The sequence below is a fragment of the Lepisosteus oculatus genome, chromosome 11, assembly GCF_040954835.1.
Source record: "Lepisosteus oculatus isolate fLepOcu1 chromosome 11, fLepOcu1.hap2, whole genome shotgun sequence".
NCBI lineage: Eukaryota > Metazoa > Chordata > Actinopteri > Semionotiformes > Lepisosteidae > Lepisosteus > Lepisosteus oculatus.
Genome location: NC_090706.1, coordinates 36,340,700 through 36,366,196, shown reverse-complemented (window position 1 = coordinate 36,366,196; position 25,497 = coordinate 36,340,700). Strand labels below are relative to the sequence as shown.

General features: G+C 37.9%; 2 protein-coding genes across 5 annotated transcripts in view; one reads left to right on the top strand and one right to left on the bottom strand.

Annotated features, from left to right (window-relative positions):
* Positions 1-1,740: 1,740 nt before the first annotated feature.
* Positions 1,741-6,338, top strand: gpx3 (glutathione peroxidase 3). 2 transcript variants are annotated; one of them, XM_006632048.3, is made up of 5 exons: positions 1,741-1,913; positions 3,703-3,856; positions 4,488-4,605; positions 4,747-4,846; positions 5,078-6,338. In XM_006632048.3, the coding sequence occupies exons 1-5, from the start codon at positions 1,830-1,832 to the stop codon at positions 5,315-5,317; spliced, it is 696 nt and encodes a 231-aa protein (XP_006632111.2). In that variant the 5' UTR covers positions 1,741-1,829; the 3' UTR covers positions 5,318-6,338. The 2 variants fall into 2 exon arrangements, with proteins under 2 accessions (XP_006632111.2, XP_069052267.1); XM_069196166.1 differs by lacking the exon at positions 3,703-3,856 and having other exon boundaries at positions 1,765-1,913.
* A 597-nt stretch (positions 6,339-6,935) lies between these two features.
* The window catches only part of tnip1 (TNFAIP3 interacting protein 1), a 31,644-nt gene continuing 13,082 nt past the window's right edge, over positions 6,936-25,497 (bottom strand). For 2 of the 3 annotated variants that reach the window (XM_015349791.2, XM_015349790.2), the window contains exons 6-18: positions 22,732-22,926; positions 22,145-22,239; positions 20,932-21,067; positions 18,904-18,996; positions 18,174-18,239; positions 16,651-16,782; positions 15,474-15,602; positions 14,423-14,554; positions 13,921-14,046; positions 12,687-12,767; positions 10,550-10,726; positions 9,182-9,266; positions 6,936-8,079 (exon numbers count right to left, since the gene is read on the bottom strand). In XM_015349791.2, the coding sequence (XP_015205277.1) occupies positions 8,018-8,079; positions 9,182-9,266; positions 10,550-10,726; positions 12,687-12,767; positions 13,921-14,046; positions 14,423-14,554; positions 15,474-15,602; positions 16,651-16,782; positions 18,174-18,239; positions 18,904-18,996; positions 20,932-21,067; positions 22,145-22,239; positions 22,732-22,926 (1,509 nt within the window). In that variant the 3' untranslated portion in view covers positions 6,936-8,017. The remainder of the gene's footprint in view (positions 8,080-9,181; positions 9,267-10,549; positions 10,727-12,686; positions 12,768-13,920; positions 14,047-14,422; positions 14,555-15,473; positions 15,603-16,650; positions 16,783-18,173; positions 18,240-18,903; positions 18,997-20,931; positions 21,068-22,144; positions 22,240-22,731; positions 22,927-25,497) is intronic. The other variant, XM_015349792.2, reaches the window with a different exon arrangement.

The following is a 25,497-nucleotide window of genomic DNA, read 5'->3' as shown; positions in this document are numbered from 1 at the left end:
ATTTTTGTGACTTCAAACCACTCTCATTGTGAGGGCTGTTACATAATCGAGGACATTTTATGCCAGCAGGTCAAATGTTGGTTTTGTGCATCATTTTATACTACATTTAACTAAAATAAAACCAAACTAAAATTCTGATGAAGAACTAAAATTCTTAGTTCTACTGTAATTTTAAATAAAACACAAATTTACAGACTATCTGGAAATATTTGTACTGATTTTTGCAATTCTAATACTATAAATGTCACATTTTTACCTATTCAGTGTAAACCTCCAACCTTTATCTAGCTCCTCTAAAAAAAACACTTTGGATTTTGATTCCTTAAATTAACAGCAATGTCCTGTATAACATCATACAAAGCTAGTATATTAAGGAAAAATGACACTTACAATTACTACTAAAAATACTATTGTTTACTCATGGCAGACAACCGGTCAGTGTTGAATATTTTGCATCAGATAATCTGTCAACAAGACGTGGCTCTCAGGATAGCCACCACTATTGCTTCACCAGGGAAGAAAACTAACAGAACTACCGATAAGAAAAGTCACACACAAGACCACCATTTGTGATGGACTGCCTGCCTGAAAACAGACCAGTCCGAGGGCGAGGGTGAGTATAATGAGATTACTGATCTGTACACACAGCTTGATGAACTGTAATAAAGAGCTTGTGGCTTTTTTTTCTCCATGTTTGCTTGACCGGTGAACGGACGGTCAAGTCGAGGTCACATCCTATGATACCTTTGGTCCCTTCGAGAACAGGCATGTTTCGGCTCTCAAATAACAGGCGCGTGTTTATGTTAAAAAGTCATGTAAAACTGACCTCCAGAAGGCAAAGCTGTGACAAACAACTGAATCATCTTAATTCCTTTATGAATCCTGACAAGCAAAAGCATTTAGTATTATATTTATAGGTTTGTATAAGCACTTTCAACATATTTTAAAATATATACTGTATAAGATATTTTGAATTTGTGCCCTAGCTATTACACCTACAATGTATTTAATATGACAGCCAGAGCTGAAAAGACATTTAGCATACAGTGGTTAAGTCAACAGCCACCATTAACCTTCATTGCTGGAGTTATTTGCTGGAGATTTTCTATGGACAAACCCTGTTTGGAACATATATAAAACCATGTCTCTTGAGTCATACTACCAATATCAGTACAATGTCACTGATCAGCCATTCAAAGCCAACAATAATACTGTTCACATTGACTGTTTATTAGAAACAGTTTTTTGAACAAATGGATCCTGATTTGGAGGGAGAATTTCCGGGTGTTTTAGGGAATCTGAGGAGTTAAGTCAAATTTGGAATAACCTTTTTCCCTTCTCACTGTACAGTTCTGTAGTTTCCTAGGCACTTTAAGAATGCTACCCTTGAGTGTGTTCGGAGACTCGTATAGTTAATGCCTTTCATCACTAGAAATAAACACAGAATAAAAGAAGGCAACCTTTCAGTCACTTACATTACACAGATATTATTTGTTTATTATTTGATATTATTTGCCTTAACACAGATCCTCAACAATTTTTTTTTGTTCCTCTCAGGCAGTTTCTTATTAGTTCTGGTTCTAGTGTCTCTTTCAATCCTGTGCCCAGTAGGTTTTTGCTCACTGACAGGGTAGGGGTTAAAGCAGACATGGTCCACCTTCAGAAACTGTTTATCAACAGGGGATTGGTTGATCTGGAGTCATGCGTGGCTTCCTGCCATTGTTAGGTGTCAGTGAGAGAAACACAGGCAGTGATAAAGACACTGGAAAATCCAAATCAGCACCAGACACCCCCAGCTCTGGGCCAGCAGAGAGACGAGCCCCACTGCAATGGGGAACCAGGATAAGCACTGGATTTTAGCCCTGCTTCTTTTGGGCTTTCTCGAGCCATGTCTGGGAGCAGGAAACCAGCAGGTAAAAACATGTCATATCTGTCTGGGATATTACTTCGATGTGTTTTGGAATTACATAACCGTAGATGTCAGTTGTTCATCTTCTTCGAGGGGTGAATATTCATTACAGCCGTGCGTTTTGATAATTGTACAGAGACTGGTTTCAGGTATGTTGTAGAGTTTAAATATCATGTTATAAAACAGTAAAATGAACGTATTAATATACTTCATATAAATTTAAATAGGTAGTTAAGCAGTAAATCGTTTTTTTTTTTAAAAAGATCATGTTCAAAATTCAGAATTCAATGCTGGCACAGGATCAGACAGCATTCAGTTCTCAGCTGCAACAGGATCAACAGGAGCTGATCTCTTACTGGGCAGGGAGAGATTATGTCCTGGACTCCCTGCACCCTTAATAGAAGTGATTCACAATACATAAAATAGGTTTATCCCAAAAATTATACAATTTCTACAGTTGATTGGTGGTTTCTTCAAGATACTGTGCAAGAAAATGCATACAGTACACTATATATATTTGTGATGCTTTTTGGCCATCACAAAAATTGACAATACAGAACTGCTTTCTTGCAATACAATGCCTGTATGCATTCATCAAAATAAATAACATTGTAAGTACAAATGCCACAAGCTCTTTCAGAAGACACGGACCTTATACCTGTATCTGATATTAAGGATTTTAGATCTGAGATGCAGCAAACTCCCAGTTTCCTGCATTATTAGCCTGCAAGAAAAACAACTACGACACTCAGAGGGTTTGGGAAGGTTGAAGCTCCATGCATGGGCTTCAGTGGAAAGAACGAAACAAAATAGTCAAAGCATAGAAAAAAAGAAGTCCACAGGCTTAATATACGGTAACACTAAATGGTCCGTTGTCACAGGGTCTTCTTTGCACTTACAGGTATGCTTTCTAGGATGAACACTGGATGTTATCTACTTCTAATGCCTTCTTTTAGCCATCTACACAAATACAAATGTCTATGAAAATGTATTTTTACATGAATCAAATTCATAACTGGCTGCTGGCAGCTGCCTAGGTTGCCACAGTAACTGCGTGGCAAAACTCAGCCAGGGAGCTTTGCAAGAGCTCCAATGAGACTCTCTCCCGAGTCACGACTGACACTTAGTCAGCTCTTGGCCTCTTTGCAAAGAATAGCGCTTCATTTGTAGTTTTACACCAACCACGTGACAAAATATCTAAAATATAGTGATGCAATAAGGACTAGATGCACTGATGCCTTCTTTTAGAGGTCCAGTTTAAATACCTACTACTGAGGCCTGTTTTGAGATACAATTGTCAAGAGAGACAAAGACAATGTCAAGCTGCAATTAGTTCATTCAGTTGAATATGCTGTAACTATATATTTTATTGTATATGCTAGAATTCATTGCTGGGTGGTTTTACACTGAAGCACATGGAACACGTATATTACTGGATCTAGTCTGTAGGATTTCATTAATGTAAGCGAACAATAAAAACTTGTTTTCGTAGGCCTACACAAATCACAACACGTGCCTGAGCAGATCAATCAGTATCTCAAGGACTATTCAAAAACAAATGTTTACAGTGCTCCCACGGTTTATTTTCTGACATCTTGGCAGGCTTTCAGCACTGTAATGCAAAGCAGTCACAGCCATCAGCTACGCAGATACTGCATACCGTACATGTTCTCAAACACCATAACATAGCTATTTGTTATAATAAAGCACCTGGTCTTGAATGGACCCTTCTAAGTTAAAAGACTGACAAAAAAATGTATTTAAACACTTAAAGAATGTGCATTGCTTTCCAGGTTACGTGCGACAGTGCGGCTGAAGGCACTTTTCATGATTATGGTGCCATGACTTTAAATGGGAGCCAATACGTCCCTTTCAGCAAATACAGGGGGAAAACCATCCTGGTTGTCAATGTGGCTTCCTACTGAGGCCTGACTCTTCAGTACATAGGTAAAAACATTAGAATATGTCTAGAAAGTACTGTTAAATATTAATGGGAAAAGCTTACAAACTCAAATTCTTGCACCCTGCAAATTACTCCAGACGGTACCAAAACGTTTGTAAATGTGTTTTTTTTTAAAACATGAGAGTAAACTTGTTTATTTTAGAAATGTAAAACATTTTTCAAATATGATTATGAAAAATAGATCAACTGTACACGGTAGTAACAATTTTGTTCAGGTTTGCTCCTATTCCAGCCTTTTTTTCTTAAGTCCAATTATATTCTCCCCCCCCCACCATGGTACAAAATAGCATTTTTTTTACTCATTCTTAAGCTTTAAGTAGATGTTAGTGAGGGGTAATTTAATTACTTGATGCTCAGAGAGCTCTCATTTACTCAACTTCCCGCTGACCAGATGGCAAATGTTTTTTAGCAACCGAATCACCTGACAAAGTCAAGAGTTCACTTACAACCGATTTGTAATGCATGACTTAACCAACTATTAACAGTTGGAAGTAGATGGGCACAATTCTCAGAATTTCCCTTTCATACTTATGCAAATCTCAGTTCCTTTATTAGGACAAAGGAACATGCCTTTTTTGTTCTTTCAATATGATTCTTTTTTCTTTTTTTGGTCAGATCTGAATGCACTGCACAACGACTTGAAGGACTATGGCTTTACCGTCCTAGGTTTTCCTTGTAATCAGTTTGGGAAGCAAGAACCCGGAGACAACAGCGAACTTTTGGCCACATTAAAGTAAGCATTCTGCAGGAACCATACAGTTACCATGGACACAACTGGCAGGAACCCAGATGTTTGTGTCCTGAAATGGGCAGAAGGCTTTACTTACTGTTCTAACTCGCATATAATCGTTATTACCTTCTATTTGTGTTCTAGGTACGTCCGGCCCGGGAATGGATTTGTTCCTGATTTTGAGATCTTTCAAAAGGGAGATGTAAATGGACAAAAAGAACAAAGCGTGTTCACGTTCCTCAAGGTGAGACCTTGCAGGATTGCTGGTGCAGGCCACTCAGAAAGGAGACAGCTTCAGCCTCAGATGTGTTATTAGATAGCATTCTATTGCACTCATCTCTATAAACAGGAAATACAATACTGATACAAAATCCACTTTTCTGTGTGTGTCCATTTTCTAGATAAGAAACAGCTCAGGTCAAACATGGTATTGCAGTGCAGCAAGCTGTTAAACAGGTTGTTTTGTTTTCAACAGAATGCCTGTCCTCCCGTTGGTGACAGCTTTGGAAATCCTACCAACAGACTGTTTTGGGAGCCCCTAAAGGTGAATGACATCAAGTGGAATTTCGAGAAGTTTCTGGTGGGGCCTAACGGCAGAGTAGTGAAACGCTGGTACCCCAGGGTGAGTGTCACTGTAGTTAGAAAAGACGTCATGGATTACTTCAGAGCCCAAAGGAAGACACAGAAGCCAAGCTGGACATGGTCAGATTACTAACAGAAATAAAATCCTCTGTACATGCCTCTTAATAACGCTTCCTATGCTTTTTGTAACGTTACTGTATATATATATTTTTTCAGCTCAGTTTTATCGTCAATGCAAGGCAACAATCTTTTTCCTGAATATGAAGTTGACCCCACAGTACCTATCTGCCTCAGAAACAGAACCCCTTCTAGAATCTAATTTCATCCCTGTCACTCAAATGTTGGACATTTCAATCTATGTCACTGCAAGATTTTGGCTCAGGCAGCTCCCTAATTGTAAATGAACTGCATTATTGAATATAATCAAGGAGTCGGCTTTGCTCATCACCTGCAGTGAAACAGCTTAGAAAGTCCTTAGTTGAAGAATTGAAGTTCCCATGTACTTGCATCCAGAGTAATTTTCCATTAAACGCAGTTATACTATTCTAATGTTTCTTATTGTCACCCCCCCATTTTGAAATCTCCTGTTAACATACACACATAAAATAAGTGTGGTTAAGACACATTTTCAAAACAAAACAAAACATAATAATAGTAAACTGTTTAGCAACAACCTTGACCCAAAGAGAAATGTAAATGTTTAAATGTTAAATGTTTTAAGTTACTAAAGTTCTAATCCAACACCCAACCAATGGAAATTATAACGCAAACTATTTTGGTAATGGGAAATTACAACTGTAAGTGAACTTATCTCTGATGCACACAGATGTCCAATAAAAAAAAAATGTCCCAGTGATGCAATGTTAAAACTACTCTGTGTCACTTGTGCCTGCTGTCGCTTGCTTTGTTCCGTAACACTGAAGGCTACAGACAAGGGGGCGTTGGTTTATAAGTGGGCATGTCAGTGAAGGTGAGGCCTGAAAGCAGACACCCTGTGGGGCTTGACCTGAAACCCTCAGGATCGGAGCAGCTCTTTAGTGCATTCAAGCTACCCCGAACTTCCTGCGGAGTGATGCCACTTTGTCAAACGCGCCTGCCTGTATCTGTGGCCATTCAGATTTGTATTATCAGTTCAATAAAGCATTTAAACTGTTTTCTTTTGTTGTCTTTTTGCTTGCTTGGAAACTATTCAGACTTACCAGCACAAAACTATCACTCTGCAACGTGTGCTTTGCTAGTAATTATTTTAGTTATTCCTTGTCCACCTATGTGCAACAAGTTATAGCAAGCATGTACTGAGTACACAATCCCAAGGAACCTAAAAAGGATATCTCAGGTGACCCACATTACTGTATCTGTGAAAGGTCTGGAATGACACTAACACCTCACCCTCTCACCAATGATAACTCCAAGACTGACAACAATGTCAAGAAGACCTCCTCCTTTCTCAAATTGATGATATCTTCAACAACCACAAGTCGCAGAAGAACTGAAGTACTTCAATGGCACAAAGAATAATCAACAGAAAAATGTGAAAGGTATTCTCTTTACTTGAGAACTATGAATTTTTTTTTGCTAGAATTGAATCATTAGGAATGGCTCAGTCACACTGAATTTAATATACAGTATATCTAATAAATATAAGAGTCACACTGAATAAATATAAACTACATAGCATTATGAATGAAAAAAATTGACTGAATATTTTATATATCAAACAATGTCTACAAAAATGCATACAAAACTCAAAGTAACATCTGAATAATCTATTTATTATGTAAAATACATAAATGCCTGAGAAAGAATAACTTTTGACTTAACAAAACTAAAATTACAGGAAAGTACATTTTAGGAAAAAAATGTATGTCACAATAAATAAAGATTATAATCACACTCCATGGAATGAAGTGTTGATTTATCTAGGTAATAGCTCTTCCAGGATAAAAACTGAAGAAGAGAGAATCCAGCTGTCCTGTATAATTAAGTTTCTTCATCCCAGTTTCAGTTCAACAGTTTCCAAGTTCATCTTCAATAAGATTTCTAAAATGATCAGGAGACTTATTTATTTATAAAGTGACATTTTTTGGTTGTTTTCTTCAAATACAAAACTAAGGGTGACAATGACAACAACACAAATAGAACACAGAACACTAAGAACGACAACAGAACTTGAACAATACAATTATTCAAAGACGGGTAATTAGAAAACACCTTTTGCAAACTATGAACGAAATTACGTTTTCAATTTCTTCAAAATCTTCCATCTAACCTGCCTTCAAAAAATCATTTAAAATAATTCTGTCAACCTTCCAAATAAGAAAACGCCACTTGTATTATTAGTCGCTAATTCTGAAAAAGAAAATAATCTTTGAAAGTTATGGGAACACAGAGCAATGTGATGGTAGCAATCTTGCAGGTGTACCCCATTAAATATGCTACAGGAATTAGGATTATTTTATGATCCAATAGTTTGCAAAATATGTTAATAAATCATTCTCTTGGTTATGTTTGTAATGTCATCAATGTCACACATCAGAGAGATCGGAAACAAAATACCAGGCAGAATTTCTAAGAAGGAAAAAAAATGTTATTTCAAATTTAAAATAGCATTTTTGTGACATTACATACCTCCATGCAAATTGTAAATGATAAAGTAGCAGAAAAAAAATCTATACAATTGTATTTTCCGATGAGTACAACTTACTTAAAGCAGCTGACAAAATAAAAGCACAATGATTACCTACAGTAAAACAGATCTAATTAAACTATATTTTCTTACATTTAAAACCACTGCAGCCTATAGCACCGCATATCTATGTGTGCAGAGAGAACGCTAGTGCTTTCCAGGGTCAATATTCTGTCGCTCACTTTTCCCAAGACCAGGTGACATCGGTTCTGGAATGACAAAAAGACGGACCATTTCGTTAAGCATTAAACCGCTTCAGTGGAGAACTGACCACAGTGCCAACACCACCAGCTTCCTTCTGTTGAGCACCTTTCACCACAGTCCGGATCCTGGAGCACATTAAAGACCGAGCACCCCATCATGCTGACCGCAGAGGCAGGCTGAAAGAGGAAAGGATAGGTGGCCACACTGACCATGAAAGGGCTGGTAGCCTGGAGTGGAGGACCTATGACCACAAAGCCCTTGTTACAGGGCCTGCACCCCCTTTACTGTAACCCGAATAAAGCGGCCATTAGAAACAGCAAGGAATTGTGAAACTGGGGTTAAGGCTGGATCGAGTCTGGTGTAAAATCCTCCCCACCCTGACGTGATCTGTAACCTGTTTTTGCTTTGCCACATTCACCCAGTAAACCTAATTTTAAATGACTGGAGAGCTGCACTGCATTCCTCCCTTTTAAGCTTAACCATAAGACAAACCTCACCTACTTTTCCCTTTCCACTTATGGGAGAACCACTTCTCCCCGCAACCCTAAAGCAAATTCTAAACTTTTGCCTGCTTTAACTAAATCTCCTAAATTAGTCTTACTTCACATCTATTTGATAAGATCTTGTCCGAATGCCTGCACTTTCTCTCTCTCTCCGACAGGTCTCAAGGCTGCAAATCAACACAGATGGCTCAGAGTCACAGTTGTGCTGTTGCTCAAGGGTAGGCTACAGCATACTCCAGCAAATAGTTCTGTTCCCAGTTGAGTGCTCTTCCGATCACTCAAAAACACAGTGGTAAAATTATTTTCTCAGCTATTTTTTTTTTACTCAAAACCAGATCGTGAATGAAATACAGAAAAGCTCTTGCTACTGTACTATGATAAATGTGTCAAATGGTAAGTCAGTATTCACTTCAAGAATTGTTTCACCCTGGGGTGTGTGCATAACTCTCCTGTCAGCTTTCTGTAGGCTCCCTAAGCAGTACAGGGAATGAGAGTTTCTTAAAGACATTTTGCAAGCTTGTTTATTTGAACACTTCAGCCACCACAGTGCACAAGGATGGAAGCAGCAGAAATTTAGCAGCAGAAAGGAGACATAAAGACTTGCCTGTGTTCTCTGGGGGAGGTCGGGTTGACTCGCCGGGGCCCCTCGGACTGCGAGGAGGATGGAAAGGAGGCCAGACAAAGCCCCCCTGAAACAGAGGAACACCGAGACAACCAGTTACCACTAGTAGAAAATGAATCTGCTGATGTCTGTGAGAACTGCCTTCCCTTTGTCGAGGTGACTCAAAGACAGTCATCCGTCCATTATTGGCAAAGGTCATGGTCTCCGTGGGCTTATCTCAAGGGGGCCTAGCCAGCAGTCTAGCATTGGAAGGTCATATAGAAGGCAGGAAAACAAATGCTGAGGGGGCACCAGTCCTATCATGATTTGGCTTGATGCTCCACACCAGCACACTCAAGACAGGCAGTGCCTTGACATCAAGCATTCACGCTACAGTTTAAACAAGCGGGGCTGCCCTGGGCCCCAGGAGGAGGGAATGGAACGCAAAGGCAAAAGTACAACTTGTTTCCAACTTTTTCTTTTTTTGCCAGCAATGTTTTTCATGGTACCAGGAACTACACACCCACAATTTAGAAACCACTGTGTTGTCTAGGAACAGAAAACAAAAATATGGCACGCGAAATCCTGCTTTCTCAGTTCTTAAAGAAGATCGTCTGTTAACATTTTTGACTGTTAAAACTGTGCGCATATCCTGTTCTTTTCATTTGTGATCTGAAATGTCATGTAAGTCATCATAAAAGAAAAATGTGCATCAAGAGACAAAATTAAAGAGTATTTACTTCAAACTATTTTTATGTGTTGGGCCACAGAGTCCATTTAAAAGAATTATATGTAGCAAGTACCTGTTGCATTGCATGAATACATTTAATGCAAACCAGACTGTAACATCTTAGGTAAAGCGAGTTTTTCCTTTATTGTCCCGTTCCTTAAATAAGACGTCCATCTAAACTTGTTGGAATGGAATCGTCTGCTCAAATGCTCAGCATTTTGCTTTATTTCACTCAGATCAATCCACCTCCAGCAATCGCGGAGGACCTGCATCTGCCCACTTATAACCTGGGTTAATGCTTTCCCACTATTTCAGTCCCAGCTCACTGGCTAGAAGTGCCAGTGTTAGGACTGCTGTGAGCAGGAACCGATTCCACTACCCTACTATACAAAGCAGGACTGAGGTACTGCGGTACGACTCCTCTCCCTGGATAAGATGATGTTAGTGGAGGGAAAGAGCAAAATAGAACAGTCAATCAAACTCAGTCAGCATGTGTCTGGAGCAACTGGAGGAAACCTATGTGAGGAGATTCTGCAAACTCCATACAATCCCGACACCTGAGGCTGGAATCAAACCCAGGCGTGTATAGTACTCACCGCAACACCCAGATTCACAGCTCTTTGTTCGAAGGAAATACTTACTGCCTGGAATGGCTGGAAGTCTCTGCCATGCTCTACAGGCACTGCCCGTGGTGGGAAGTGGATGCCCCAGCCTTCGAAGGCCTGGTGCCCAGGCTGCACAAAGGGGCCACAGTATGGGGGACTCACAGGAGGGTTAACTGATCCAGTGGTTGGGTCTGAGGTGCGTCTTTCGTGTCCCTACAGAAAGACAATACACAGTGCACAGCTCAGTGCTGGAATGGTATGCTACCCTACACCCCCGGAAACTAGGATTAGTATTAAAATTAAGCAATCAAGATGAATATGAGGTTGACTTAAAGATTTACATTAAGCTGTTAATTTAAGTAATTTGAGTTTATTCTTCATTTAAGTAATGTTTAAGTAAGTTTATTCTTCCGTGTTTTGGTTTGCCATAGTGATGACTAGCCAAGACTGTTACGACGGTGTCCAGATTTATTGCCAACAAAGACTTTGCAATAATTCTTAGACATTCAGATTTTGTACGCTTAATACTTAGTATTACTTAGTTACACACTTAGTATAACTGAAGACTGCAATTAATGTTGAGTCATAATATCACAATATCAAGACATAAAAATATTATTTCTACATTTTTTGTAGCAGCTCTGATCACATTTCAGCATTTATCCTATAATGAAGCAAAGTTTTACCAAATATACTGCATTACTATATTGAAATTTACTGCAAACAATATTTCATGAGAAGATTGACACCAAAGAAGTCCCAGCAGCTGAAACTACTGGAGATATGGTGCTTTCTTCTTCCTTTTTAAGCAACAGTCAAACTTTAAATCAAAATATGAGTTTATTGTTTGTAACAGACAAACATGGGTTATGCTCATTAACCAGAACATGCCAGAAAAATTACAAACAGGTCTGAAACGTTTCAAGAAACAACCAGAAGAGGGAGCTGAACACCAGAAATTACCTCATGGGTATAAAAACTGAAATTCCAGACGCTACTTTCTTACATAGCAATTCCCTTCAACTGAAAGTCCTGTAGATCATCACAGATGACAATTATGTGTATTTTACAACTGTTTTTCATCTTGAATGACCTCAAAACTCTTTTATAAACAAGACCCATTCTACACCCATTACATAACAGAATTATGGGGGCACTTAGAGGCCAAGAGTGGAATTTATACAGGACAGCTGGCCTCCTACTCTTACCAACAGTGGATTTTCAGCCTGTTAATCACATATTCAGTACTGGCTATACTGGGTACAAAACAATTACAACACTACAAAAGGTTAAGAACTGAACTGCTAGACCTGTGCTCTGGCTGTGCAGATATTCCAAAACGTTAAATAGCCAGACAGAACTCTGCCAAGGACATCCTTGGCATTTGACATTACTCCGGTGCTACAGTGAGAACTCAGTCCATTCAAGATTGCTCATAACACCTTAATCATAAGGTTTGTTTTTTCTATTTTGAAATGGAATTGCTCTGTTTTTCAAAAACAAATCCAAATTTCTTTGCAACTCTTTCTTAATAACTAACTGAAGGAAATTTTACCCATGGAGAACAATGCATATGCCAAATAAATACTGACAGCATAATAGTGATGAGAAGAAAAGTGAACAATCGGATTTCATTTCACTACTTATCATAACGTAACAGCTATGAAGCTGGTTAAGAATGTATTTGGCCGATAATTGAATATGTTATTTTGAGTTTCAAATCCAACTAAATCCATTCTCTATTTCAGATGATTATTTATTTCTAACACTATTGTTTCTAGCCAGGCTGGAATATGGATGAACCGTATCAAGGTATGTCATTTCCATGCCCACACATCATGTCCCTACCAATACAACTTTACACATCACACTCTACATCTGAAGAAGGGGTTTTGTGTTCCTGCTCTAAGCTGTCAGTATGTGTTAGTGTGAGTGTATTCTTACTGGTCAATGAATTGGCTGAGGTGAGCTGTAAAACAAAGGTTTTCAGCAGATGCGAGGATTTGTTCAGCAAAAAAGGAAATTCTTTACAGGGGAGCTGAATTCACAATTCAAACAATTCACAGTTGTGAAAGTGTATACACCATGACATTAACACACTAGCAAAAAAGCCAGTGAAATCTGTGCATTCTGTTCAACGACAGTGCATTTGTGTGGCTTGGACATCGAGTACCTGCTTAAGATGCCTCTGAAGTTTCTCCAGTTTGTACCTCTCCACTCGCTCTCTCTGACAGTCGCTCTGCGCCTGGCGCAACTGAGACATTCATGCATGGAAAGAGGGGAAAAGCAGCAGAGTTTAGAATGCAGGCCTGCTTATAAAAAAAAGCCTTCATACAAACGAATACAAAAAAACACACAGCAAAAGGCCCAAATTTAAAAGACAAGAATAAACAGGTTAGCAAAAGTTGTTAGTGTGAGAACATAATATGAAAAAAGGTAAACCTAAGAAACACCAGCTGCAATATTACAATAACAGATTTCATATGTCAAGACTGTAGTGACTCAATCAAATAAAAGTTCTGATTTGTGTACGTTATTGCGAAAAGTATTAAAATGTTCCTAAGTGGTGGAAGTACTGTAATGAAAAAGAAAAAAATAGGAAAAAACACATAATAGTTAACAGGCAAATGCAGAAAGCAAAAGCAAGAGTAGTCCTTAATGACAAACAACAAAGGTAAAATGTTAAAATATTCAAGCAATTGCTGGAAAGAACTGAAAGTGTGAGTCGTGCTTGAAAGCCGTGTCTTCAGGGGCTAAGTCATCTGACTTCTATTAACACTCCCATGATGTCATATGCCTCATTCTACCAGTAAGCTTTACTGGGGACAAACGTGAAGTGAAGAATCTTTACTACACAAACAAACATACCCAAACTTTAGAACATAAGAATCAAAACTTTAATCTGTTTCTTGTGGCTGGCAAATTAAAATTACTTTGACTCATTTTCTATGTAGGTAAAGTAGTGATGTAATAAGGACATCTGACAAAACAAACCGGATGAATTGTTAAGCTCAAAAGTGAAACTCAAATTAAAAACTCACATAAAAAAATACTAATTAATATCAAGTAGCTCAGCTGCAACATTTTCTTCTGGCTTTTTTATTTGATGGACACAACTGAACACGTAACAAGTCCAACTAGCAATCTGACAGCATCCGACTAAAGAGGTTTTATTCAACAGCACTATCATGTGCAAGAGTTAGCTCGAGTTATAACTGCAGTATATACCAGTAAGAAAAAAAGTAACAAAGGAGAGGAGACCATCTAGCCCATATAGTAGTTAGCAGCTAAAGGATTTCATGCAGCTGTTTCTCGAAAGAAGCCAGGATAACGGCCACATCATCATGGCTGTCTGGTTGGTTCCATACTCCTACAACTTCTCTGCTGAGAAGAGCAACGCCTCGTACCTGATTTGTCAGCTTTGTCATTTGGTCCTGCAGTCTTTCCACCTGTTGCTTCAGTTCCTCCTTTTCCTCATTCATGCGCTCTCGGTCGCTTCGCTCTTTCTGAAAGTCCTCTTCAAAGATCTTCACCTGGCGGGGACGCAAGGGCATTTACAGACCTACTATTCGTGCTTTACACTGTTTAGTCTAGCAATTCTAGAAATGTTGTTCTGAAATGAGTAAAAAGGGCATGATACCTCACATAAAAAAAAAATGTAATTTTGTTCGGGGTGTACCCAGGATTTCCCAATCACTGTGTTTTGATAAGAGGTGAAAACAAATGTTTCTGAACTTACAAACCTGTCAGCATAAGAGGAGGAGATGAAAACTGCAAAATGAAAACACTGAAAACACTGAGGGAAACCTTAACAGAGTAGAGGAACTATTGCTTCTGTCAAACCAGGCGCCCACCCCTACTGTTTTCCTAAATCTTCATTTACACTTTATTCTTGGCAAAAGGCTCTACCTGCTCCTTTAGTACTGTTATTTGGGTGAGGAGCTCCTGCCGCCTGAAGTTCATCGCTCCATCGCCATGGTTACTGAACACAGGAGCCTGGGGAGCAGAGGCGGGTTGCAGGTTCAGCGCTTCTTCTAGGGCCTGAAGACAAAACAGCAAAAATGGGTCGATGACTAGTTATTAAAAAAAACCACAGCTTAACGGTGAAGTGTATGGAAGCCCGTTTCCGCCAAAGAGTAAAAGAAAACGCACTATGGTATCTCGCAATTGCGACTTTGTATCTCACATTTGCAACTTCGAAACAGCCCACATTTCATTGTCTGTCCTTTAGTTATTGTAACCGATTCGGGTTCTAGGGCTTGGGCCCTCGCCGCTCCCACCCTAGTTTGTGCCTCACATCATTGGCTCGAACCCAGGTCTTGCCAACTGAGCTAAGCTGAGCTGATTTTAAGTCGTAATTCGGAGTTTTTAAGTCGCAATTGCGAGATATGGAGTCGGAATTCTGAGATACCATAGAGCATTTGTTTTTTTTTACTCCCTGGCGGAAACAGGCTTCCATAGAAGCGACTAGAGTACAGATGGCTCATGTGTAAAAGTAAAAAAAAGCAGAATGTTTCGTAGTTTTCCCATTTATAGAATTGTTTTTTTTGCACAGTGCTTGGTTATGTTTGCAGGGATAGAGAAGCCTAGCAGGCAAAGACCATCAGCCTGGACTGTAAGTTTCGCAGGACACAGGTCCCTTGCAATGAAAGAATTTACTCTAGAAGAAGGCAACAAAACTCCCACAGCAGGGGATTCTGAGACAACCAAGGCCTTCATCGGGGATGACTAATCTTAAATTCAGACTTGTTGTGTCTCAAACAGCCCTGTTTCTTACTCATCACTGTCCTACATTTTACTTATCCCTCCTCTGTATCACTCCTTTTTCAGACAGAGCTGTGGTATTTCTATTCTGCTGTGACCTCCATCCACAGGTGCAGGGTGGTTAAAGAATGCAGCGACTATTATCTCCATTTATTGCATGTGTGTGCACAGGTGCTGCAGTGGTCCAGTGTTTTACCCGGTTTAAGCGCTGGATTTCCTTTTCTTGATATTCCCTTTGCTTGGTCAGGGGTGTTAGCTGGTCCTGGACGTACTTCATCTTATGTTTGAGATCAGTGACCTCTGCAGTTAGCCGCTCTTTCTCTGCCTGAGACGATCAAAAGACAAGCTTGAGCTACAACAAGCAAAAAGCACAGAGACGGCCTTCCTTCCGATACAGTTTTTTTTCAAATTGCGTTCTCTATGATTATCAAAGTGACAGAAAATTATCATGCAGAGTACACTATCACATGACAATAAAGTACTATTTTTGTATTTATTGTACATTTACAGACTTCATAGGGCAATGTGAAATTATATGTTCCATGGGATGCAAGTGAAATGTACCACGGAAGACCAGGGTCCATACAAGGTCCACATTATAAAGGACATACATTTTCTTGAACCTCAAAACAACCACAGTGCAGATCTTCAGACACAGTTAAACAAATAAAGGCTTTTCTGCTTCGGTAGAAAAATAACTGGATTTCTGGAAAGAGGCCATGCAACTGATATTGTGGTGTTATCCACTGATAACAGATATTTCCTCAAGGGTAATTCCTGTGGTAAGAATCCTAAACTCTGACAATGGGATATGAAGTCCAGCTTGGGGAAAGTACAGGGGGTTCCAGGTCATAAACTTTAGGTCAGAGAACACAATCAAATCAGGCAACCACACCATGTTCTATGTTGAAAAGAATGAGACCATTAAGCGGGAGGCAAACCATTATCTAGATTGTCACACCTTGTATTACTACAGGGCGATTAAGGTAAGGGAAAAGTAGGGAAGGGAAATCATGCAAACAAAAAGGGATGGTTCTGTTGATCAACTAACATTTAAAAACTTGTTGTTAACATAACCATGCTGTACGTTTATGATTAAAAGCCAATTGTAAGATCAAGATTTTGAATTCAAGGATCGACACTGACCACAAAGACAATTTTTCACTGTTATCACAATCTCAACTTCTGCCCCATCACAGACACTACCCTTATTGTAGCTCAAAATTATGTGTATAAACTTACAGATTGTAGGATTGAAAGAGTTCAGATTGCAGGCCTGCCCAAAACCAAAAGCAACCAATACCCACCACTGGGGGAAAAAAGTTCCGCAGGAAGTAATAACTACAACCTCTGTCACGATTGTGAGTTCTCACCTGCAGATTCTCGATCTTAGACTTGGCCAGTAAGAGCTTCCTGTCATAGTCCCTCAGCTTCTGCTCCCGTTCAGCCTCCAGCTCAGACACTGCTTTCTGGGAATCTGCTAGTCTCTGCCTCAGGTCAGTGATCTGGAGAAGGAAATATTCACTGCTTAAAAAAAAACCTTCAACCTTAAAAAAATTCCCAGTCTGATCTATGTAATTTACTAAAACAGCAACACACGCATATGTAAGTGTTCTTTTACACATCAAGTTATTCTTCTAAGGAATAATATTCTTCTGCAGTATTTTTTCAGAAACGCCTTAAAAAAAAGGAGCTGATGTCAAATCACCAAGGCTGTCTATCATGGAAGAAAACATGTCATACTGGCTTGGTTAAGGAAATGAAATGAAGATGCTTTTTTATGGTACCCGAGAGATGTGTCATTTTTCTACACTTTGATACGGTGTGTACAACAGAAGTAATGACGTGAGAGAACATATAAAAAGCTAACAGGTTTCCGGTTGCAAGCCGAAGTCGAAGTTTTTCATACATTAATTTTAGAGATGAAAGGCTGTTCCTTCGGAGCACTGTGAAACCCTGGCCAGCCCCAGGTTTCACCACAACAGGAAGACAAGAGGGTACACAAGAGGTTAGGGAAATTCTGCTCAAGGTGTTGCATAGGCCTGTGGCTGGCACTGTGGTTGCCAAATTCTGATGCTTTGTATCTAACAGATCATCAATTTCCACTGCTAGTAGGATTAGGTATATAAAGACCAAAATCTGATCAAAATGTACTTGAGAGTGTTGCAGTTTGCCTATTTTTGCAGATGATAAAAACCAGTAATTATGTTTCTCAGGCTTTTAAGATCAACTCTGTAGCTTAACATCTGGATGATCAGCGTCATCTGTCAGCAGGATGAAAGGGAAGATGGCACACAGAGCAAATGCACTGGACCTTTTATTTGCGGCAACAGTTTTTCAGTGGCAAGAGTTAAACCTGGATGTTATGTAATTGTGCACAGCAGATCAGTAGAGCAACTCTTTCAGAGAACTTTCAAAGGTTCACCAGCATCTCACTGACCCCCCAAAAATGCTGAGGTGAGTGGAGAGCTGCATCAGCGCATTCTGGCAGCAAAAGAGCACATACTTTCAAGTAACTTTCTTTTAGTATGGAATTAACCTTTGCTTGCTTCTTTGCAAATTTAATAATGATGCAACTCAACGCATCTAAATCTTCAAGTGGGAAAGAAAAAACAGCTTTTCACCATTAAAAACAAGCATTAACAGAAATTAATTAAAGGAAAAGGGTCAGAAATATACAATATATGAAAAGATTACATTTACATGCATGAGCAGCTCACCTTTCAGTTGCCAGCATTTTATATTAAATTTACACAGACTTAAAAAATACCAGATTTCCTTTTTCAATGAATTCATTACTGCGATATGCCTAACCAAGAGGCAATTATAGCAAATTAATATCTCAAAACATTACACAGAACACAAAAACAGGAAATGGACATAAAAGTGTTTTAACCTTCTGTTCAAACTGTTGTCTCATGGAATTCCACTGTATATCCCACTGCTTATTTATCTCCAGTACCTGCAGCAAACACAACAAAATATGACATGAGAAGAGAACAGACTTCTTGGAACAGCAAAAACAAGTTCTGAGTGCTCAGTCTGAAGACGGAAGCATATCCAATTAAGGATATATTAATTACAGTAAACAATACAGTTGCTCCTGTTATTACCTATATTTACCTGATCGTCCGTGAAATCATAACAACAAAAGTGAACGGGTTTTAAAATATTAACAAGAGGGATCTTGAAAGAAAGAGGTTAGAAGTAGTGAGCCACATGGGCTGAATGGCCTCCTTTTGTCTGTAACCGTTGTTATGTGAATTAGACACTGAAACGTGTAATTTGGTATGTCTTTAAAATACTTAATATAATTTTCTAATTACCACTAATTTTCTTACAAATTTACCAAGATTTGGAGACATGATTTGAAAGAATCAAAGCAATTTAAACTTAAATTGGGGTCTGAAGACATCATGCAGTTAAATATGAATCAAACTCCATGGTGTCAGAACTGTTTTGTAAGAATAAGGGAAGACTACATTTCAGCTCCGTGACAAACCAGCTCCGATAGAAGATACTATGAATCTTGAGAAAAGTTTCTCTTACAAAGTAGGGTTTCAGTAAACATCACTAAGAGCTAAGTAACGTGCGAAAAATGGGTATCACATATACAGTTCTCTTACATCTTTTCTCTGCTTTTCCAGGAGTTTTATCTTCTTCTCATACACTTCTGGATCACAGCTCTTGGATTCTGACTTCTCCACTGCTTTGCCACCCTAAAGCATATACCAAACAACACAACTAAATACAAGCACATTCTGACCTCCAATATTTGTTTTTTCTATATTTTTAACCAGAGCTAAATATTATTTATTTACGGGTTTTCAAACCCGCATCTTGGATAACCATAGTCCTGGAGGCTTGGAAAGTGCCCTTCTGTAACCTGTACTAATTAGGCAAAACAAAGTCCAAATGGAGCATTCAGAACTCACTGAAGATGGTGCTTTGACTATCTAGAAGAAGAGCTGCAAACTCCATCTCTTTATCCTATTTTACTGTTGAAATTTCGAACTTCTTAAAGATACAGAATTCACGTTAGTATGAAAATACCTACAAATTCCACTAAAGGTGACATAAAACGGCTAGCAACAGTGTGATACACAGTAACAATATGATGTATAAAATAAAAAAGGACTTTTTTCCTTACAGTAAAGATAAGAAGCTAAAGATGTATGATGTATTAAATCTAAATTACAAAGAAAAGTGACAGATTCACAAAAAATTATATGTAAAACCTTTTTATCATAACAGGGGAAATATTACAGTTAATCTTAATATCACTTTGTAAAACAGGAAAACAAAAAGGAAGGACAATTCATGCATAGCTTTACAGGAATCTTAAGATAAGGAATGTGGTGGAAAAAACCTTTGTGGTGTTAACAATATAAGGAAGTGAATTTATTCTATATTCCAAATTCAGGGTATACTAAGCAGATGCACATGTTAACATGGTGATTCATAGTACAATTGTTTTCCATGTAAAGGTAGTCTCTGCATCAGACTTAGAACTTTGTAAACTAATCTTTGCATACCAGAGGGTACTTTTTAACTACTTATCTATATGTATGAGGCATTTTGCATGGATGTTGAATATGGATGTTAACCAACTGATATCAGTTATTAATACCAATCTCTGCATACAGTGTACCTCTCATAAATGTTTTAATCTTAGTTCTTTATAGGACAGAGTAGGTTACCTCTATTCCAATAATATTTTAAAGAAAATCTTAACCCCACAGGCTGAAAATTGTGCTGGATTTTTGTTTTTTACTTTACATGCCTCAAAGGGAGGGAAAGCTGAGAATTGTTAAAAGATGCAAAGAAAAGGATTATCTTTTATCAATTTTTGGAACTGTTGAAGTCAATAATCTATAAGAACGAGTTATATAAATTCACCCAACATCCAAGTATCAGCTGTAGTGTGTGTGGTCAAGATGTCCAGGCTAATGGGATGGTTGATATTCCACCAGAAACACAGTGGAAGGACGTTCTACCACAATGTGTGGTCACAAAAGTGTGGTGCATTAATAACTCATGTTTCTAAAACTCTTGATATCATCAGGATACAGTGTCTCTAAGACTATTGGAGTTCGCTTCATTAATTCCTGGTCTGTGGCAGAGTTTCATGACAGCATAAAAAGAAAATACCTGATTCCCAAGTCAAATGGAATAATGTGGACAACTGGCTAAAATCATTTTTTGTAAGAATAGGTTTTGCTAGTCTCATTAGGGGGTAATTATTAGCTCATTAAGGTGAAGCTCATTTAGAAAAATATCCCCTACTGTGAAGCCCAAAATTGGATATTTTTCCTTCATTTGAAACTTGGAATAGGTGGACTCCAAACTATATCAGGTATTTTGGCAAAAACCTGATTACCTCTGTCAAAAAGCTCAGGTTTGCCGACAGACTAATGAACCAAGGAAACCTCCAAACCTATTACCGAATGGTTAAGAGAGCATACAGCATATTATTTAGAGTAAATGTCTTAATATGATCTTAGTCAACATGGAACCACCTTAATAAATTCATACACTTTTGAAACAAAAGTAAAATAGAGTCAATACTGATTTAAACAAGGTCTGTCCTAACACTTCAAATAGCAGACAAATGCCACTGCGCTCATGTAAATGTAAATGAAAGCTGAGTTTACCTGTTGCACTAGAGCCACTTCCATCTTTACACCTACAGGTTCCTGTTTCAGTACATCTTGCTTGGATCCAAACTGCAACCCTACCTTCTGCTCATCTGAGCCAGTCACAAGCTTCTTCAGTTTTAGGTTTTCCTGCCTAGAATGCAAATGAGCAAAACCAAAAGAAAAAAAAAATCAACTGGGTAAGGTAGAGAAGAAAATACCAAGGATTCCATTTTTTGTTGAACTATTTGTTTCGCTCTTCAAATCAGCAGGGGTATCTGTCTGGAAAGACCCTGCAAAAGCATGCTTCAGACCAGTACTATAACTGTGAACTCAACACTATTTCAGTCTTTCATGTGACCATGACTTCCAGTGCTCTGCACTATGATTATCACTTACATAACTTGTCTTATTGGCATTAGAAACCTGCTACATAATTGCAATTGAGAATAGCTACAAATGTCATTTTTCCTGACTTATCAGAAAAAAAACACATCTTTAAGAAAGCAGTGTGGGTTTAGTTTAGTGGTCAGTATGTCACAATACAAAGATACAACTAACTCTCTGATACTCATCAAACCTCAGTGTTATATATATATATTTGTGTGATTCTTCAAATGCCACACAAAGAAGGAAATAGTTCTAAGGACTTAATCTTGCTTTATGCACAATGTATTGAAAGAATATCTGCACTCATGTGAGGGGGCTCTGCTGCCTGAATGTCCCCCTCTCTACAACCACATGGGTTATTATTCAGGTGGTACTTGTACCTCCCAAAGACATGCTGGCTAGGTTACTTGGTGTTTTAATGTGTATCCAGTTTGTGTGTGCACCCTGTGATGGACTGTCGTCTCATCCAGGCAGCCTGGATCCCTACCATGTGCCCCAAGCTTCTGGGATACAGAACAAACTGCTGGGATCATTAACAAGAAGAAGCAGCTTTCTAATAATCGATCGATGGAAGAATTAAAACAAAAACCTGTTCCATGAATTCTGTTCCAATTTTTAAGACTCTCTGTAAAAAATGTTTTTATTGCCAAGAGAATAAAAGGGATGTATGTATTTCTGAGATTCTCTACAGTAGCTGATCTCATACGATTTCTCAATTGAGGCTCTAATGACAACACTAATTCCTTAAAATTAAATGACCACCTGTGATGCTGATCATTGTAATGGACTCATTTCTAGTATAGTTTCCTTTACATTAGTACATTTAAATAGAAAAGCCAACCTAAGCTCCTCCAAGTCTTGGTTTCTGTACTGAAGATCTTCTTCCATTTTCCTCCGCAGATCAGTATTCTCTTGTCTTAGCTGTTCACATAGGGTCTGCATGGCAAATCAAATTAAACTCTTAGTTAAAACTGAAGTTTGGATGTTTCCAAATTTTTAATGTCTTTGGTTTTTAATAAAAACATAATACAACTTAAGAAATTCTTGGGTACAGCTTGAACCAATAAATTACCAACTACCATAAAGGGGTAGTTGGACCACATGTCCTTCTGCCATTTAAAACCATTCTAATGTTCTAACATATTTTGAATTTTGTCCATTAATGAGATCCAATCTTATACTAAAAACAAAAATCCTTTTATTTGTCATCTGTTTAGTTTTGATCTAGTTCGGGACAGATCAAATACTGATACATACTATGAAGTACTAAGTATACTTACATAAGTAAGAACTTAAAACAAGAGGTACATATGCTACATTCGCAATTATTCATCTTTTAGCAGTAATTATAATAAAAATTGCATATAAAAACGTAAAGATCTGAAATCTAAAGATCTGAACAGGCTATTCCTGACATTGTTCTTTTACCTGAAGAAGTGATGTTTTTTGCTCATTCTTTTGTACTTTAGAGGACAGCCGGTTAAACTCCAGTGCCATCCGCCCCAGATGTGTCAGCAGCTGGTTCTTATTGGACTCTTCTGCAAAGACACTCAGTGAACTCTCCAGCTTCTGCAGCTGGCTGACCAGCTCCGCATTCTCCTGTGGCAGCTGAAGCATTGCACCCTGGGAAGATAACATAACGCCATTCAAAAATGCAAAATCTAAAATCTTTAAATGCTGCTTAGAATCAATACTAGAAGAACACAACTTGTACACACTTTAAAAGAGGAAGACTCAGACAGCTGGCTGAGGTATTAATTATTTAACCCTACGTTTACATTAGTTTTCATGCTTTAAGTTTCAGGAAGAGAATGTGTTCTCACAGCCTTTTAAAATACAACCAAATTTCTATATCATATCTTCAGTAATGTAACACAAAACATTAAGACATTTCTAACTAGACAAACTTTTGCAACAGAAGAGCAATATCAGAAACTATGAAATTCTGAATTATGATTCGACATGTTTGTATTGTTCTGCTCTGTAAACTCAATTTTCCTTATGCAGAAACAATTGAACGTAGAGACATTTTATTTTACAATAACAGATAAAAAGCAGCCTTGTAACTTTATGTATGTAAAGAGAGGAACAAATGATGTTAATAACAAGCAACACATGACAATGAGTCAAACAGATCTGACTGGTAAATGTGATGATATTACCACAGCACTTCATACTGGCAGTGATGTATAATGTGCCTTGATGATGATTAATGTGAATAAAAGATAGCTTAATAAACTTGGCTTCTTCTCACCTAATCTAAACTGTGCTTAATTATAATCAAAGCTGTTATGATGGAAGACGACACTAGTGGGAGTTGTGAATAAATTATCGATGTGTAAAACATACATATAATGTAACTCCTGTCTGTTTTCAGGATATTGAAGACTTCTGCACAGCAGTGTACATTAACAAAACAGTTAAAATATATGAAAAAGTGGAACAAATTCTAAACTTCTGACTTTCACATAACTCAGAACAATGGTCATTTACACAGTGACACCTATGCAAGATAACTGGCACAAAAATATATTGTCTCTGAGATCTGTATTCACCAGCCTTTGACCAAGTATTTATATACTCAAATACACCAATCTATTTAGAAGAGCCACGTAAAATATATCGATTTCAAAAGAACATTCCTAAAATTTTTGTGATACTAGTCTTCCCAAGCAGACATTCCCAGTGAAGAACAGGTTTCATGAATCACAAAACATCGCTTGGTTGTTTAATGGCTTAATTTGGGGAATTTCCCTGAGTCATGTTAATGCTGTCATATAACACTGCTGAGTCATTGAAAAAGAGACTTTAAAATAAGAAAAGAAACGAGAGAAACAGCTGTCAAGGACTCAGGATCATGACAGAGATTGAAACACCATCTTTATTAGTCTTCAGAAGCGCTCAGATAAAAAGTGCTTCCTCGGACACTTCACTATCTCCTTCAGAAGAAACCTATGAAATGACGTGGTACCTTTAAAATATGAGCATTCAACAACTTTCATAACGCGCTGCATATTTATTGTAAACTGAAACACAGGTCTACCACAGTGTCTGAAAGACCCTCAGTAATCTGTAATCAAATTAACGCTCTGTTCTCCTTTGAGTGCTAGACTATCTGACCGCAGTTTGTTATTATTTATGGGAAATTATGCGATGTTTATTTTCAAACAGTTTGAGTTCGTTTAATTTGAGGTACTGGAGTCTGAAGTTATTTTGTGACGTTCCATGAGACAGATAAAAGGATTTAAACCAAACCCACAAAGTTTAGTAGTTAGTAAAAACAAAATCATTATATTTTTCATCTCCAAAAAAGTATTTTACATGCAAGATCATCTCTATAATCTAAAAACTAAGAACTATGGAAACAATCTTAAATTGAAACTTCATTAATAAAAGTAAAGACAGATTTGGACCAATCGTTTCCTTTCATTACAGTGCTGCTCTTCTACGAGCTGTAAGTGAACCCAAAAATCCAAAACGGCATACCTCATGACATGATCATCACCCTGCACACATCATTTATCAGCCTAATTGCAGTTTCAGTGTAAAACAAAACTTATGTGAGTCAACAAGAGGGATAAACGATATTAAACAAGTAGCTGAAGTATTACTTAATATCGGAATCTCACTCTAAACACTGATTCTATTTTGAAACTTGTGTGATTCACAGGCTTTTACAAAGAAATGGCCATCTGAATCTATAGTTTAAAATAAGGAAATGCGATCCCTGGGACTCCTGACATAAATTAAATGTATAATTAATTTAATTAATGAATACTAAATAGCTTTACCTTTCTCTGCAGTTTTTTCACTTTCTCATTCGGTGAGGTGTATAATGTGTGTTAATTGAGAAGAGTATAATGTATTTGTTAAACTTACAGAAACAGTTTTGTTATACAGTTAAGGTTTGCACCACTGCTGCTGTAATTAACTTATCATTTACATACCTTCAAATAGAAGTGACCAAACCTAAATCCATATTTAGCTAGCAAGTTTTAGGAGCTAAGCACCATGTTAAGTCTAAACATGGCGTAATTGCTGCTCCATACGCATATAAAGGGAAACCTGGAAATCCATATACAAAAAAACATGAGTAATTTAGGCTTAAGGCATTATTGTGCATTTAATTCAGATTTAAAACCTTTTAATACTGTTTAAAAAAAGAGAAGCTGATTTTCTGAATGCATTAAAACT